Source organism: Acinonyx jubatus, chromosome A3 (assembly GCF_027475565.1).
Source record: "Acinonyx jubatus isolate Ajub_Pintada_27869175 chromosome A3, VMU_Ajub_asm_v1.0, whole genome shotgun sequence".
Taxonomy (NCBI): Eukaryota; Metazoa; Chordata; class Mammalia; order Carnivora; family Felidae; genus Acinonyx; species Acinonyx jubatus.
The window spans coordinates 123,856,502-123,874,364 of NC_069388.1; the positions used below are offsets into that span (position 1 = coordinate 123,856,502).

Consider the following 17,863-nt stretch of genomic DNA (forward strand, 5'->3'; position numbering starts at 1 on the left):
AAGCCCCATCATGAGTAATGGGGTTTCTTGGGCCCATCTAAGAAGCAGTTTCACTGAGGGTGGATTTTACCACAACAGATAAAATTTAAGGTAAGGAGAAGACTATTTGAACTGGTTAAGTGTGGGCTAGCTAGAGCTCTACTCTGAGTGGTAAGAATTCCTAATTACTCTTGTTCAGTGATTATCGAAGTGTAGTTCTCAGACAAGCAACACCAACTTCATCTGGGTACGCATTACAAATTCAGTTTCTTGGGCTTTAATCCCAACCTCATGATCACAAACCTTGGAAAGGAGGCCCAACAATCAATGTATATTTTTTTAAATAAAGTAAACCTTTACAAATTTTGAAATAGTAATAGATTCATAGGCAATTATAAGAAATAATACAGAACCATCCCATTAATGAGAGAGTGTGGGCCAGCTGATGGTCAAGTTCAGGCTAACAGCACCACTACCCACCCCCCACACCCCCAGCCTCCCCCATGCACCCCACCCCTGCCAGGTGGGACCTGTATGATATTCTTTGGACACCCCCACTACCCAAAAACAAAATAAATAAGTCTCCACCAGTTGACAAGAAAAAGGCAACCCCATCAATGGCCTAAAGTCCAGGAACTCCCTACTGTCTTAATGTTAATTGTTTGCTAGAGGGAAAAACAACCTTAGCTTTGACAATAGTTAGGTTTCCAGCAAGTCTTTAGCATGTGAAATTCTCTTTGGAAACTTCCCTTTTGATTTTACCTACTCCAAGTCCTTGGTATATAACCAGCCATTCCACACGACCCCAGTCCAGCTCTTCCTGCCCACGGGTCCTGTCCCTGTGCTTTAATAAAATCATCTTTTTACACCAAAAACGTCTTCAAGAATTCTTTCTTAGCCATCAGCTCTGAACCCCACAAACCCCACCATCACCCCAAAACTTCATCACCATCACCCTTTGCCCAATATATGCCAATGGCAACATCTTGCAAAACTATAGTACAATATCACAGTCAGTATATCGAGACTGATACAATTAAGTTAAAAATATAGAATACTTATACCATCATAAGGATCTCTCATGTTGCCCTTTTTCGTTTAAAATTTTTTAATGCTTATTTATTTTTGAGAGAGAGAGAGAGACAGACAGACAGACAGACAGACAGAGAATAAGCAGGGGGAGGGCAGAGAAAGAGAAGGAGATACAGAATCTGAAGCTGGCTCCATAGTCCAAGCTGTCAGTACAGAGCCCCACACAGGGCTTGAACCATAAACCGCAAGATCATCACCTGAGCCAAAATCAGACACTTGAGCCATCCAGGCACCCCTCATGTTGCCCTTTTATAGCCACATTCACTTCCATCTTGGCCTCATGTACTTCTTAAACCTTGGCCACTACTGTCCCCATTTCTATAATTTTGCCACTCAATAATGTTATATAAATAGAATCAAACAAAATATAGCTTTGGGGGACTGGCTTTTTTTACTCAGTATAATTCTCTGGAGAGTCACCTAGTTGTTGTGAGAATCAATGTTTTCTTTGTACTGTTGAGTAGCGTTCCATGGTATGGACGTTTGTGTAACCATTCACCTACTACAGTCTTGTTTCAATAAGCCATCCAGGTCATTCTGATGCATGTTTGTTTTTGAGAACCACTGATATCTAGAAAAAGAACTTAAAAAGACAGGGAAAAAATAAGGTGTTTTTGTACTTCTTCCTACTCACTGAACTTGTGGGTCTCCTCTCATCTTCACCACTACTGTTATCACAGCACTCTGTATCCTGCTTATTACTGCTATGCATTTCTTAAGGGAATGGTGTATTTATTTAAGAAATATTTATTGTGGTACCTCCTAGTAACTGTTCTAGGCACCAGGAAAACAGCAGTGGACAAGGTATACAGGTCTCTGCTCATGAAAAATTTTCAGGACAGTGAGGCCAAAGGAGACAATAAACAAAGTCAGGTCAAAATAAATGCCATCTGCTTAAACCCCAACCAACCCAATGTGGCCCTCTTGAACACAAGTAACACTCCATCAAGAGCACTTGGATTCTGATGGGCCCATCCAATACATGTCTGAATGTACCAGTCACTATGGAAAGAAAGATTTTGTACTAAGAACTTTATGTTAGCTGAGAAAGAAGATACTCAGGAAAATATTATTCATAATAGCAAAATACTGGAGATACTCCAAATATTCAATAATAGGGAAATACTTATGCAAATGGTAGCAGACCCACTGTAGAGCAGATGGAGTCATTAAATTAATGATTACTCAGACCAAGTAATATCATGAAAATAGCTGTGTTTAATATTATATAGAAAAAAATCAAGATACTGAACTGTATACACTATATAATTCTAATAATATTTTACAAAGGAAGAAAAATTAAATGTCAGACAAATGGGTGAAAAAATTTTGGAAGAATATAATTATGACTATCTTAGGATACTGAGTTCACAGGTGCCTTTTTTCTTTGAACTCTCTAATTTTCACTAAATTTCATTATCTTTGAACTTATTTATATGCATATGTACAAACAGTTTAAAATATTAATAAATGTTGTTGACATTCTGACATGCTAGTTACTTGTGTATCTTTAGACTCAGAGAAGAAAAGCTATGAGAGCAATAGAGCCACTTTCCACCATATTTATTTCAATAGACCTGGATGGACATAGTGAAAAAAAAGATTCTTCGGAGTCTTCCCAGTACACTAGTGCCTAGTTGTATTAAGCAATATGCCTCCTACGTTATGAAAATCTCCTGGCGAAAGCAGAGTCTCCTGGTGTCCCCAGAATTTTTGCATAATATCACAGCTTCACAAGAAAATAAGAAATAGCAGAAGGATGACCCAGTAGGAGTCACGTCCCACAAATGACTATGCAAAATCCTCTTAGCTCTGTCAAGGGAATGGGTATATTCCTGTCGATAACCATGGCAAGAATCAAAATTCATTAGCCAAAAATAGATGGGAAAGGCCTAGTTATACACATTTGTGGTATTCTAAAATGTCTTTTAGAGTCCTTTTATGGAACTCTTTTAAATGAAAAAATTTCATCCACAACTAGAATGAAAATTTCACTATAGAAAATGATTTTGGTTGATCTGGAAAGTGTACATGACAGTGTCATAACTTTGTAGTATCTTGGCTTTATTACCAAGGTTGAATTCATGGGGAAATGAACCCAAGACAAACAAGAAATATGCTGCTGTGATGGTTAATTTTATGTAACAACTGGACTAGGCTAAGGAATGCCCAGATAGCAGGTTAAACATGATTTTGGGTGTATATATGAGGATGTTTCTGGAAGAGATTAGCATGTGACTCAGTAGACTAAGCAAAGAAGATCCACCCTCATCAATGTGGGCAAGCATCATCCAACCCATTAAAGGTTCAAAGGGAACAAAAAAGGTGGAGAAAGGGTGAATTCTCTCTCTTCTTGAGCCATAACATCTACCTTTTCCTCCTGCCCTTCGACATCAGAGCTCCTGATACTGAGACCTTCAGACCCTAGAGCTTAAACTAGGGGTCTTTCAAGCTCTCTGGCCTTTGCCCTTGGTTTGGGAGTTCACCATTGGCTACCCTAGTTTCCAGGCCTTCAGATTGATACTGACTCATACCACTGGCTTTCCTCATTCTCCAGCTTGCAGATGGCAATCAGAAGAACCTTCACAGTCACATGATTTGGTTCCCACAATAAATGTCTTCCTATATATCTATATATCTCCTATTGGTTCTGTTTCTCTAGAGAATCCTGACTAGCACAACTGCCTACATGTATGTGTAGTTTTCAGTGTTCAATAACAAAGTTAATAATCAGCAGATAATAAAGAAAGACAAATGAGGAAATCTGAAAAAATACGAATAATTCTTTAACATCATCCTCAGCACTCACAACAAAATGACGTATTTAAATCTTGGTACAGAAAAAAATTCAAAACACTCATGAAGTTCATAGTCTATCCGAGGCTGTGTGCTACGGGAAAGGAGCAATAATCAAGGAACTTATTGAACATATGGATGCTGATTTACATGGAAGAGTCATGGAAAGGACAAGAAGCAAAGGCTGATCCTGGCTACAAGAACCAGTCAGAAACCAGACTCTTCAATCCTTCATCTCTGCAAAATCTTCCTCCTGTGTGTTATAGAAAGCAAGTCTCAGAGCGCTCCAGCTTTTGCTCCTGCTGCTTTAACAACTGCTCCCTCCCAGCCTGCCCTCCTTGCTCTGTCTCACCAGTGGGGCTAGAGAGTCTAGGATACGGGAAGAACCACCAAACTGATATTTGATTGATTATACATGTATATGAACAATAGGTATTTTTAAACTTCTGTTCCTACAACCAGATTGCATTGGAGATTAGAGATTTTCTGTTTGAACTCTCTAGTATAGCTATAGCATAATTATGAATAACACAGTAATAGCTAACATTTATTAATCACTTATAAATGCCAAGAACTGTCTTAAGTACTTCACACTATTTCAACTATCACAATTACTATCATTGTGTGCATTTTGATGTTGATACCATCATTTTCTCCATTTTACAAATAAGGAAGTTGAGATTTAGGAAGATTAAACCACTTGTTCAAAATCTCAGAGAGATACTGGGTGGGGGTGAGGTACAGGGTGACAGTGGGGAAAGAATTCAAACCGAGGACCTCTAAGCGTGAGCCAATGTATTTTACTATCTAGAAGACTCCTTGGAGAACTTTGATTAAAGCTTTCAAAAACTTCCTCTGATATTCAAATTAAATTATTAACTCCAATTAAGAGAGGAAGAAATCTGCCTTAGTCCTTGCTGGTTTGACCAGCTCAGGCTGGTGTGTGAGTCTCTTTCCTAGAGCCTGGTTGAAGATAAAACCAGAACCATTAAATGCATTACATTAGCAGACCCTGTAAACCAGAGCTGGGGACTGGATTGTATATTTTCTGTATGTACACAAGAGGGACAAATACGTGCTTAAAGTTTCGAGGATGGGGCAAATAGCAAAACGACAGTGCAGGTATCATTCTCCTACACTGTCTGGTCCAAGGGAAGGTGCTTTGACTTTGTAAAATGGAAATGACCTTGCCATTGTGAAAGAAACACCCAACATGAAACTAAAAACAGATCTAGACTCCATTGTTCTCCATGAGAACAAAATCTCAGCTGTCAAAAACCATCTCCAGATTGCATAAAGTTCTCCAAAATCTTTTGGGGTAAACAATAATAAATGATCGGGGCCACAAGTGAGTTTGCCATTCAATTTTGCAGTACCAGAAAATGTACATCCACAGTGGGGTTTACCTGATGAGTAATATAGTAATGTTTAAAAAGAAGGAAGCAGTAATATTGATATTGCTACGTATAAAACATTTTAACATTGTTTAGACATCACTTCCTAAAAACTCTTAAGAATGGTTATGAGTAGATGTACTCAAATTTGAAGAAATACTATTGCTTTTTTTATAGTCATATATATAGAGTCAGTTTGTTACTATGGAATCACATATGATGTCATAAATTTGACATTCTAAGCGCAAACCTAGGCAGAGCAACAGAAACAACAGGAAATGGAGCTGGGGAGAGGAAAACCTGCGTAACAACAAAAGAAATTCCAGTTAAAAGAAATGAGTCAAACATCTCTGAAACAGAAAAAGAAGGTGAGTGAGTTGAATGTCCTAGAATCTTGCCAAAAAGCTAAGGAAATGTAGATATCAACAAATGTAGATAGCATTACCTCTGGGAATGTTCTGCAACAATTAAATCATTTCAGATAATGACTGCATGTGGAGAAAAGGGAAGGAAAATAAAGGAAATGAAGAATGGAGAAGAATGAGATTAGAGCATACAGTAGCAATCAATTGAATTATTTAGCCTTTATTGGGCTGACGCTCCTATGTCAGTGGCAAGAGGTGGAAACACTGTTGCTATCTGTGAAGAATGCACAGCCTAGTAGGAAAGAGAATATATAAACAAAATACAATTCAGTGCTCAGTGAAAATATGTATAAAAGACACAGGCAACATAAAAGAATGTTTAACTCTGGGAACTTCTCCCAGGTCATGCTGAGCTGGGTTTTGAAGAACATTAAAGAGAAGAGGAGGTTACAAGGAAACAGGGTGATATGGAGGCAAATGCAAGTCATTTAGCACAAGCAAACACAGAGATAAAAGTGTACGGTGGAGGGCGAGTTGGAGGCGGACAGGATGCACCATGAGGCTCCTGGTCTGTAAAACCAAGTAAATGAAGGGTGTACCTGGAAATGAAGCATAATTAGATTTATGTTTGATAAAGGTCACTTTAAATTGATGGGGTAGATCTAGAAGTTGGGAGGATTTAAAGTTATGAAACCTGACCAAAAGTCTATAATTCTGAGAATGCAGTCCTATACCGATCTGAGATCTGGAACAAGGCAATGATACTAGGGATAGAGACGAAGGATTGGGTTTAAAATATCTTTTGACGGGATTTTAGGGTGGTGGTGTGGAGAATGGCTAGGAGGATTTTAAGATCAGTTCTAGGACCACACAGCTCTGCCATTCTCTGCAGTCACAGTCTCCATCATTCAACTAACACAGATGCACAAAGAGCTTTATGCCTAGACTGCGCCTGAGCACCGTGGTCTAAGCTAGAAGATGAGCTCTTAAAACAGAAATAATGCTAATCTTGATTGCATTACAGCTGCCGAATTAGTATGAAACAATACAAACACACACAATGGTATGTTCCGCAATTGAAAATGAAAATATTTGACTAGCTGTCCATGACATGAATTATCTCCCTGTGCTCTCCTACACAGACTTCCCTACAAGTTTGTTAATTAAGAAATGTCCATCCTTTCACTGTAGCTGGTATGAGTAATTAGAAAATATGTACTGAAGACAGGTCGGTCATTAGATCTGCATGGGATTAAGAACCTTGATTTTAAAAATCAAGCTAATATTGGTGAGGCTTAGATGCACAGAAGATTGGAGTTCTGGTTTGTTAAGAAAACAAACAAGAGAAGTTTTAATTCTACGTGGCAAAAGGAAAAGTTCCTCATGCAGCAATCTTCAGAGGAATGGAGAGAAAAAAAATTATTCTGTGTGAGCAATTTCACATTAAATTTAAGTCTGGCTGAGCCCTAGAAAATTCTGCCATAGCATTTCCCTTGTTATCATTTTTTAAATGATAAATACCTCGTGCCTCAATATATAAGCCAACAAATTTCTAAATTAAAAAATTGTTTATATAGTTCTCTGATAGGTGTTATTTTTACCCATGCCTGTTATAACAGAGGGAAAATGTCTAAAATTTATATATACTTTTAAATTGGGAAAGAGACACATTCTAATTTTTATTTATCCTCCCATTCCTAAACCCAAGGTTTCTAATGCCCCTAGGATTAAAAAATTAATAAATACACTTTGTTTTCATATTAAGAATGATACTGGATCGAAGAACTCAAAAGACAGCATAGACACAGAGAAAAGAAAGGATTCTGAGAAATCAGGAGTTCGTCTGAGCACGCAGGTGAGCTGACCTCTTTAGATATGATGAGTGAATTATAGAGTAGAAAGCATAACAGAAAATGTAAGGCAGCAGGGAGTTCTGGGAGAGAAGACTGAGCTGCCGAGATTTCTACTAAGGGAAACCTAATGTTCTCATGAGAGATTAAGGACAGACTAGGAGAAGCTGGTCCCTGCCTTCCCCACCAGTACACATCCCCATGTTCATATAGAATATATGGTGTAGAAACCACAGCCATATTCTCTGCTCAGCCTATGGGAGGAGACTGGTCATTGTTCAAATCAGGGAGGGAAGGGGAGTCTGGCCATCGCATTGACCATTTTCTGCACAATCTTTCAGATGAGGCGTGCAGTCAATCCGAATCACTTGCTGAGATGTTGCCCCATGCGAGGTCACTCGTCGTGTAGACGCTGCCTTTGTGCAGCGGAGGGAACAGTACTTCTTGGCCCCTGCCGCACAATACGTGTTTATATTCACATGTGCCTCTTGTGGGAGCAGGGCCGGCAGATCACCATGATCAGGGTGAGCAGAGATCAAACAACTGATTTCGAAGGGGAGCCACAGGCAGTCTGGGTGAGGGGCAGGATATGGGGAATAAAAACTCTTCCGCTTGCCTCTCCATGGTGTCCTCCATTCTTACTCCTCCCAAAGGAAATGCCACAGTGCTCTATTCCCTCTTCGGTAGCTGCTTTGGAGCCATGCTGCAGCCCCATTTAGGGGGCACCTGCCCTCATCTTTGTAGTAGGGTCAAAAATGGTAAATCACATCTTCTTAGTTTCAGCTAACAGGCTTACCTTAAGGGAACAAGTGGGGAAAAGGGAGGAAAAATGGTCAACTCTACTATGTTCCATATAAGAGGAGTCACAGGTGAAAAAAATAGGAGACATCAGATTTGTTTCTTAGTTTTGGATTCTCCTCCAGGTGGATCCCCACTGTTTGTCCCTCACAGAGTTTAGGATTGGGCCAGAGCTAGAATAGTACATAAGGATCAAGGTTGAATGAATCATATAGGCCAGGGACCTTCTCACTGGACTCTGCTATATTTAGCTTGACATGGCTGTTCTGTAGGTACATGCATGGCAGGAGTGGGTGATGGGGCATCATACTCCTGGGTCTCTTCTCTCCTCCAAAGGAATCACAAGAATCACCATTGCCGAAGACTGATTCTCGGGGGTACGTTGTGCGAAATCAGTGGTCACGAACTTCACGGAGCCCATCCACCAGAGCTCCATCAGTAGACGAAACCAGAAGCAAGAGTGCCAGTCTTAAGGTAGAGATGGAGATGAAATGAAGGGAACATGATATAATAATGATAATGGCGATGATGATGATGATGATGACGATAATAATTTTTTATTGATGCTTTCTATGTGCCAGACCCTATTCTATTCATTTTACATGTTTTAGCGAATTCAGTCATCATTAAAAAAAACCAAACAAACCTATAAGCCCTATTTTATGGTGGAGAAAATTGAAACACAGAGTAACTTGCCTAAGATCTCACATTAATAACACTAATAGAGCTAGATTAAAACCCAGGGTTACCAGGTCTATAAACTGTACACTTAATGATTACGCTCTTTGACTTCTCCTTCCATCTTTCCTTCCTTCAATAACTGAGTACCGAAGCCTTAGAAGATGGGGTGGAAAAATCAACAAAGGAAATAAGTTGTTGAAAAGTGTTAGATTGTGTGGTGCTTTGGGCCCTTATGGAAGCCTTGTCCCATGAGAAGAAAACATTAGTTTTGAGATTGAGTTTTTGAGTACAGAGAGAGTGACACAGACCTAGATGGAGAATATGTATCCCTACAAATCCCTACAATCCATCTATTCCTGTTTGAAAAGTGGCTCAATAATCTAACCAAGAATGTCTTTTGAAACACATGAAACAATCATAAAAATTGAAATAAGATATGGGTGCTTAATAATTTACTGCACAGGTATACTTCCTTTCTAATTAGATGATTCTCTCCAAATGAGCTCCACTGGCACAAAGTTCTGAAGGCAACAGGGAGACCCTTGGTTCTCTAGACTACCAACCCTCCCAGCAATTGCTGCATTAATCACACGGCAAATAGAGAGAGAGATGCCTCCAGATGTTTTGTAGAGTCTGCTGGTGGGAGCATCTGGTCTAGTCGCTCATAGTGAACTGGAGGTCACAGATGAAGGCAGTGGTGAGCAAGGTCCCTTACTCAAGCCCTCCATCCTACCTGGAGGTCTCTGAATGAGCAGTTAAAATGAAAGCAAGCCACAGAACTTTGGAGCTATGTGCCAGCTGCCTAAGGGCAAGAAGACCTGTAATATCTACTCCAAACTAAAATAAAACAAAACAAACAAAAAACAGTGTGAGGTGCTGATGGGATGGGGGAGGTGGGGGGAGGAAGGAGGGGAAAATAAAAGCAGTCTGTCTCTGTGTCTGTTTAACAGAAATACCTAATAACTGGGTTGTTGAAACATGTGAGCCCCTCCAAGCCCTACTTAAAGGAGCTGGGATGACCGGGATCCAACTGAGGGCTAAAAATGTAACAAAGGGAAGGGCAAGGGTCCTTTACTCCTGCTAGGCAGAGATAGGGGGAAAGGCGAGCATCTAATTCAGACTCCCACTTTCTCCCTCCAGCTCCCCGCTAGCTCCACAACCTCCCGGACTTCATCCACCTCCCCCAGCCAGCAAGACTCCCAGAAAGAGCTGTCGGCGCAGCCCTCGCCGCCCACGCCACCCATGCCTCTCGACTCGAACCCTCCCACTCCCCCGGAGTCCTATTCCCAGTCGCGGCGCAGCAGCAAGATGCAGGAGAATCCAGAAGCCTGGGCTCATGGCATCGCTCGGGACTCCATGCAGCTACGGGAATACCCTCCTCGCACGCCCCCCACGGAATGGAAGTCCTATGCCCAGCGCAGGACGACCTACTCCACCCAGCTGCACCGCGACTGCCTGTCAGAACTGCCCCGGCAGCAGCAGCTGGAGGAAGAGGAGGAAGATGATGAGGCCTATTGGGCATCCGTGAGAACTCTGTATGAGAAGACCCCCAGCTGCTCTCGCCCCCGACCGGTGAGTGTGGCCCACCGACCTGGGACCCGGGACTCCCCCTCTCTGCAACCCTACAGCCTGAATCTCCCTCAGCCTTCCTCCTCTCCAATGTGTAGGGAAGACCTGCCCAGCCTCCTGCTTCTCCTCCCCCTAAACCCCCACCCCTGTAGGTTCAGGAGTTGGAGGGGGGGCGGGTGTTGGATTGTGGAATCTCAGCCCTTTACTGTCTCCAGCATCTCAGTGCTCCAAGCGGACGCCTAGGTGTTTTCTTTCCACCTTTCCACCTTGCCCTGGTATGAGCCCCTTTGCTGATCCCTTCCTTCTGTGTGACTGTCCTCGCATTGGCACCCCTTTTATGCAGCCCAAACCCAAGCATGCCATCACCATCGCTGTGTCATCCCGGGCACTTTTCAACATGGTGGACGGCAGGAAAATCTTTGAGGAAGAGGGTCTAGAAAAGTACATGGAATATCAGCTCACCAATGAGAATGTCATCCTGACCCCAGGGCCTGCATTCCGCTTTGTCAAGGTACTCTCCAAAGCTGTGCTCCTCCTGTCAGAACCCTGACAGGAGACGGAAGGACCCAGGCAGGTCCTTGGGAACTCATCGAGGTTTCTTTATAATTACTGGTCTACCTTTGTAATTCTTGCCCTTTTCAAGTTAACCTCAGGTCAACTTATGCTTTCACAGAGGCTCCTAGACTGGTGAGAAAGGGTCTCCAGTTCTAGATTTGGGATGCTGAGATGGCCCTCAGCCGAGTTCTAATGATGACATGTGTAAGAGACACATTTGTTCCCTTCCTAGAAGGAGTGGTAACCGGAAATGATAATGAGTTACAATCCCAGCATTAGAAACAAAATGAAATTCAGTTTAGCTGTCCCAAACACAATATCGAGATGATCTTGGTTGGTGCTTAGAGGCATGATTTTAATAGAGAAAGTATAGTTCTCTGAACTCACACTGAAATGTATAGCACTTGTGATCCCCTATATAACTTATACAAATATTACACCATAACATTATAACCAGACAAATAAACGACATCTCCACAAGTTGTGAGTAGAAGGTATTTGTGGGGCGTGGTAGATGCATCAGAGAAAACCACTAACCTATTTTAAAGACTCATGTTTGAAAAATAGACAAAGTGCTTTGGTAGCACATATCCTAAAATTCGAACAATACAGAAACCATTAACATGGCTCTTGTGCAAGGGTAACCTGCAAATTCATGAAGCATTCTATATTTTCACAATAAAAAATAATCACCAGATGATCCAGAAAAGCAGATTTTATGAATCTAAAAAAAAAAAAAAAATAGACAAAGCATAAAAGAGTTAACCTGATCCTTCCCTCTACCTACCCCACAGAGATAATTCTAAGAAATCAAATGTAACGGTTTTCAACAAATTTTCCCTATCTACTCAGCAAACATTAACTGATGTCCTGTGTAGCAGAGGCTGGAAATACAGGAATGAATGACATAACCCTGCCTTAACGGAGCCATAATCTCTCAGTGAAGAGTCTTCAGAGCTTGAATTTGACACTGATGCTATCCTTTCTCTCCAGACTCCAGACTCCAATGCCCACCTTGCCTGGCCCTCTTTACATGCATTCATGTTTGTAACCTGCAGGCACTGCAGCATGTCAATGCTAGACTCCGTGACCTGTATCCTAATGAACAGGACTTATTTGATATTGTACTGATGACTAATAACCATGCCCAAGTGGGAGTGCGGCTTATAAACAGCGTCAATCACTATGGTAAGTAAAATAAACAACATGTGGAAGAACAGCTAGCTGCTCTGGAAGGGAGAAGCCATGTCATTTTGCTAACTGTGGCCTAACCAATGCAACGTCTTTGATACTGACACCCCCTTCTGCGTGAGGAATGTTTATTTGCCTATGTCAGAAAAAGAGAGGCCATGTTCATTTTTAACTTCAGCAGAGTTGGGCCCAAAGCTCCGGACTTAACTTGTCAAGTGTGAATTTCAAAGACTTAATCCCAGCTCCTGCGATATATTTCTCTGTTTTATGTTTTTCACTTCTGAACTTGACTTCAAGGAGCCATCAACCCAGAGGCTTTCTCTGGGTGATCACACTTCTTGTTCACCACAGATCCATGTCTAAGGTTTACAGGTTTTCCCCTTTCCTTTCGACTCTTAACAATTCAATTCTCCTTGACTGCTTTCCCTGCACATCAGATCCATGCCAGCAAAAATGTCTTTGTTCCTTTACATGGAAATTTGGATTGACTCTAGTCTTCTCATAGCATTTCCATCAATGTGTTGGATACTTTAAGAGAAAAATCCTCATTTTCCTGTTATGGAATTACCTGACTGGTTATCTGAGGACCTTTAGCCTATCTTTAAGTGACATATCCAGTCTTATGGGTATGTGAAGTCAGAGTAAGGTTGAACTTTGGTATATTCAAGGTTTAAAGTGGGTTTAAAGTGGGCATACTTATAAATAATCAAGATGTATTTTACAAATTATGAGTTTTACATTATCCTAATTATAAGGCTGATGTCTGAGACGTACTTTAAAAAATGTTAGCCTTTCAAAAAAGGAGCTTTCATAGTGTTATGACATGAAAAGAGAACGTATATAAAAGGTTTGGTATAGATGAGCAGCATAATCACTCAGTTATGGCAGCTATTAACTTTACAGCAACTTTATTTGATTTAGTAGGTGATTTAGGTCTCTTGACCCTTGCCAAACTGGGTCCATCATGGCTAGTAGCATAAGGAATCATGGTTATTGACCTAACAGTTCTGCTAATGAACTGACTGAGCTCCATCTCTTCACACAGCCTTACTCATGAAATAACAACCTTTCACCTGGAAGCATCATTTCTCTTCTCGGAGTATTGAATGCAATCTGTGTCTCCTTCTGCTACGTATGGCCTGTTAGATTACAATTATCTGTTTTACGTGCCTGGCTGCTCAGGGAACTATGATTTACTTGCGAATTGGGATGGTGTTTTAATCATTTCTGAAGTCCCCCATGCCACCAAATAATTTCTGACCTTTAAATTAATATTATTTAAGGGATTGTAGAGTATACTTCGGTGCCACTTATGCCCAATGTTGGCTTAAGTGAAAAACAAGAGTATTTTGTTCATACAGTAGCAAACACTTCTGCCTCAACTGTCAATGGACTCTATCTACTCTGTTGGTCCATACAGATGAAACACAACGACTAGACCCAAAAGTCTGTTTTGTACATGCAGGTACCCATTCATCATGTACCTAAAAAATACTTTGAATGGGTATGTACTATCTCATATGCATAATGTTATACTTTATTCAGCTATTCTCATATCATTAAACGGTGTTCTGCTTTTATAAATAATCCTGAGCTGAGACCTTTCCACATAAATCTTTATCAGAGCCTCAGATTATTCCCTTAGAATAAACTATGAAAAGGTCAAAAGCTATAAACTAATAAAAGCTCTTGAGACATATTGTCAGGTTACTTTCTAGATAGCTTATAGCAGTTTATACCCTCATCTAAAGTGAATATGGGTACCTGTTTTACAAAACTTTCACCAACATCTAGCGTTTGCTTTTTAATTGTTGTTGATTTGAAAGACATTTAGTGGTATTTTAATATTTAGTCTGCTAAATAATTACATTTAAAATTCCAAGTGAAGAAGGAGACACTTTCAGACCTTTTGTTGTTGTTTTTAGAAAACAGTTTAAATCCTGGCACTGCTTGTCATTACTATTGTACTGTTACTGAAGAAATACAGAAATGGTACTTAAAATAGAGTCACACATTAACTATCTCTTTCAACAAGTGAAGAGCCTGTGGTTGAAGGAAAAGAACTATGCTCTAGTCTAGACAAGAGTCCTTATGAACCAATGGGCTTAGACAAGTCTTTATGTCTCGGTTTCCTTTTGTGTCACAATGAGAATAATGCCTGTCATACAGTTGTTGTGAGGGTAAATTGGCATGGTCTACGTGGACATACTTAACGAATTATCATGTACCAAACCCATCCACTATTATATAAAATAGCTTTTTAAATGTAATATAGCAGTTTTTCAGTATTAGTGCTATGAATTTTAAAACTTCAATAGACACTCAATTATTCCTATGATAACTTTGATTTACATTTATAGTAGGTAGATTGTCTTTAGTCTCTGACATAACAAAGTCTTTCTTGCCCAATAATAGGCTTATTAATTGACCGCTTCTGTCTGACTGGTGGAAAAAGCCCCATTGGCTATTTGAAGGCATATCTTACCAACTTATATCTTTCGGCAGATTCTGAAAAAGTACAAGAAGCCATACAAGAAGGTATTCATTTGGTTTTATCGAAGGTTTGCGCTAGTGTTGACTTTCATTGGGCTTCATATATGATTATGTGGTTTGTTAAATTTTCTGGTAAGGCGTTTCCAACGAGTGGCAGCCCCTAAGGCTGTCTTTTAGAGCTCTGACCTTCTAGAGGTGGACATCCTCAGTGATTGTCCTACAACTGCTTTTACACTTTCCCATCCCTTATAGAAATGGAGGCAGTGTGTAAACAATAGTTTGGGGATGCATGGTTATAAAGAGCAGTTGAATCATCAGGTAATAGCTTGAAAAAAAAATACTGCAAAGGTTTTTTTCTTTTTTTAATCATTTAAATGGTAGAAGAAACTGACGCTTCTGGGAAGACTATTAATAAATCTCCATGGTCTGCCAGGGATCGCCTCTGCAACTATGTTTGATGGAGCCAAAGACATGGCTTACTGTGACACACAGCTCCGCGTGGCCTTTGATGGGGATGCCGTCCTCTTCTCGGATGAATCTGAACATATTACCAAGGAGCACGGGCTGGACAAGTTCTTTCAACATGAAGCACTATTTGAGAATAAGCCTCTTGCTCAGGTAGGTTCAGTGATTTCTAATTAATTTTGATCTACTTATTTTCCAACATATAAATGTTTTGAATTATTTTAGGCAGGCTATTCCTCACTTCGTATCCTTCACACTTTGCTCCCTTTCTTTCATGAACTCCTCATTTTGAAACATCTGCTGCCGAGTTGGGTACTTTTTGTTTTTGGTTTGTTTTGTTTTTAGTTTTGTTTTGTTTTAGCGTTCTTTTATCTATCCTGTTTTGGAAATGTTTCTATGATCTTCTCATGATAATGAGTTCACCTCCAAATTACAAGTAATAGAGGTAATATGGCTTACCAGTAAACCATTTCTACATAATAAGTTCTCAGAATAGTAAAGTGATTTCCAATAGGTTCAGTAAACATTTATGGACCTCTTTGACCATAGACCTCAAACTCAATAAAGGCATTATTTGAGAAAATCTGCACAAGTGTGAGCTCAGATTGAATCAAACAATGAGCCTCAAGTAAGTGCAAGCTATGAACACTGAATCAAAATGAAACTGAATATTTAAGTTTTTTGAATCAACCCATGAACTGAAATGTTAAAGTCACAGTCTGAAATAAACAAAACTTACAACTCCTGAACCAAAGGAAATCTGAAACATCAAGCTATTCTCTAAACTGAATCTAAACTGATGGACCATTTAGTTTTAATCTAAGAATTTTACCAAAGAATTTAATTATTTAATTGGTCTTTTTTTCAGCTTTTCTTGAACTTTAAAATAAACAAATATTGTTATTTTTATTATACTTGTAAAAGTATAAATAGACTAACATAAAGCTGAAAAGTTTCACTAATTTGCCTTGTGATAGCAAGCGATATTTAAATTGTGTGTGTGTGTGTGTACGTGTGCACACATATGCACATAACTTCATGGTCCCTGCCTTAACAGCTTCTTTGGAAAACTTGATCTTATGTTATGAAGTTGTTCATTGTTAAGAAATTGAGAGGAAAATCCTTTGTTATATTTTAGTAAGTCTGCTGAAATTCAGAGTCCATTGTATAGTAGTCTATTACTGAAATTTGGAAATTTCCAAAAAAAGAACACTTAAAATATTCAAAATCATAATTATTTCAAGATAATCTTAAAATACCATTTTCTCATCTCAGGTAAATCAAATTTATTTTAAATTTTGCATTAATCACTTCCCTTTTCCGTGTTAAAGAACTTTCCATTAAACATTGAAATTGTGAAGCCCAATGCTAGTTATTGCTGGAATACCCAACAAATTTCAACTGAAGATACTTGTTTTCATTATGCAGTCCTTCTGGCAGTGGATAAAGATGCTATTTTACCTACTTACTTACTTACTTATTTTTGATGTTTATTTTTGAGAAATAGAGCACAAGCAGGGGAGGGGCTGGGAGAGAGGGAGACACATAATCGGAAACAGGCTCCAGGCTCTGAGCTGTTAGCACAGAGCCTGATGCGGAGCTGGAACCCACAAACCGTGAGGTCATACCGAAGTTAGACACTTAACCAACTGAGCCACCCAAGCACCCCATAAAGATGCTATTTTTTACATAGTAAATGTAGCTTTTCTATAAATATCAGGTATTGCCAATGTGTTCCACTGATGAGAAAGAAGTACAACTGAGGTACAATTCCTACCCAAGCCTTTCAAGTATGTTGGTCATGGGACTTGCAGCTTGGTCATGACAATGTCCCACTTGTCTCAAATAGAGGAGAGCTGAGAGTCCCCAGAAAATGAAACAGCTAGAGAAGATTAACTTGGGCACTCTCTGGTGCCTTATAAGCTTCCAGTGTGGCACTATAACAAGTAACAGACATTTCCTGATTTGATCCCTACTTAGTCTCACCATTCTCAAACAGTGGTCTCCAACTCTGTGTGTATGTATGTGTCTGTGTGTGTCTCTGTGTGTTTTAATCATAACATTTGATGTATAATTTATATACAGTAAAATTCATGATTTTTATTGGATGCTTCTGAGTTTTGACAAATGTATACCGTTGTGAAACCATGACCAAATTCAAAATACTCAATATACTCACAAAATTCCCTCATACCTCTGTGTAGTCATCCTACCCTGCTATCTCCAGGATCTGCAACTACTAATATAATTTCTGTCCCTATAGTTTTGCCATTTCCAGATGTCACATAAATGGAACCACACAGTATACAATCTTTTGAATCTGACTTCTTTCATTGAGCATAATGCATTTGAAATACATCCATGCCATTCCATGTATCAGTAGCGTCTGTTCCTTTTTATTGCTGAGTCATATTCTCTTCTATGGATGTACCACATTTTCTTTATCCATTTACCTGTTGGAGGAGATTTAGACTGTTTCCATTTTTTGGCATTTATAAATAAAGCCACTTTAAGCATTTGCATACAGCATTCTGTGCAAACATAAGATTGCATTTCTCTTGGGTAAACACCTATGAGTAGGATTTCTAGGTCACATGTTAAGTATATGTTTAATTTTATAAGATACTGTGAAACT

At 39.6% G+C, this 17,863-nt stretch overlaps 1 protein-coding gene, 1 long non-coding RNA gene and 1 other non-coding gene across 4 annotated transcripts in view; 2 read left to right on the forward strand and 1 right to left on the reverse strand.

Moving 5' to 3' along the window:
- The window catches only part of NT5C1B (5'-nucleotidase, cytosolic IB), a 25,306-nt gene continuing 7,443 nt past the window's right edge, over positions 1 to 17,863 (forward strand). Inside the window, exons 1-10 of one of the 2 annotated variants that reach the window (XM_015078367.3) lie at positions 1 to 90; positions 5,505 to 5,629; positions 7,392 to 7,481; positions 7,818 to 8,000; positions 8,611 to 8,748; positions 10,096 to 10,527; positions 10,868 to 11,035; positions 12,138 to 12,267; positions 14,686 to 14,808; positions 15,197 to 15,381. In XM_015078367.3, the coding sequence (XP_014933853.1) occupies positions 5,597 to 5,629; positions 7,392 to 7,481; positions 7,818 to 8,000; positions 8,611 to 8,748; positions 10,096 to 10,527; positions 10,868 to 11,035; positions 12,138 to 12,267; positions 14,686 to 14,808; positions 15,197 to 15,381 (1,482 nt within the window). In that variant the 5' untranslated portion in view covers positions 1 to 90; positions 5,505 to 5,596. The remainder of the gene's footprint in view (positions 91 to 5,504; positions 5,630 to 7,391; positions 7,482 to 7,817; positions 8,001 to 8,610; positions 8,749 to 10,095; positions 10,528 to 10,867; positions 11,036 to 12,137; positions 12,268 to 14,685; positions 14,809 to 15,196; positions 15,382 to 17,863) is intronic. The other variant, XM_015078368.3, reaches the window with a different exon arrangement.
- LOC128311305 (uncharacterized) overlaps positions 1,111 to 17,863 on the reverse strand; it is a 26,123-nt gene continuing 9,370 nt past the window's right edge. Inside the window, exon 3 of the long non-coding RNA XR_008289666.1 lies at positions 1,111 to 17,681. This is a non-coding gene — a long non-coding RNA (uncharacterized LOC128311305). The remainder of the gene's footprint in view (positions 17,682 to 17,863) is intronic.
- On the forward strand, positions 11,652 to 11,754 carry LOC113592546 (U6 spliceosomal RNA). The gene has a single exon (XR_003412453.1). It is a non-coding gene; the product is annotated as a U6 spliceosomal RNA (small nuclear RNA).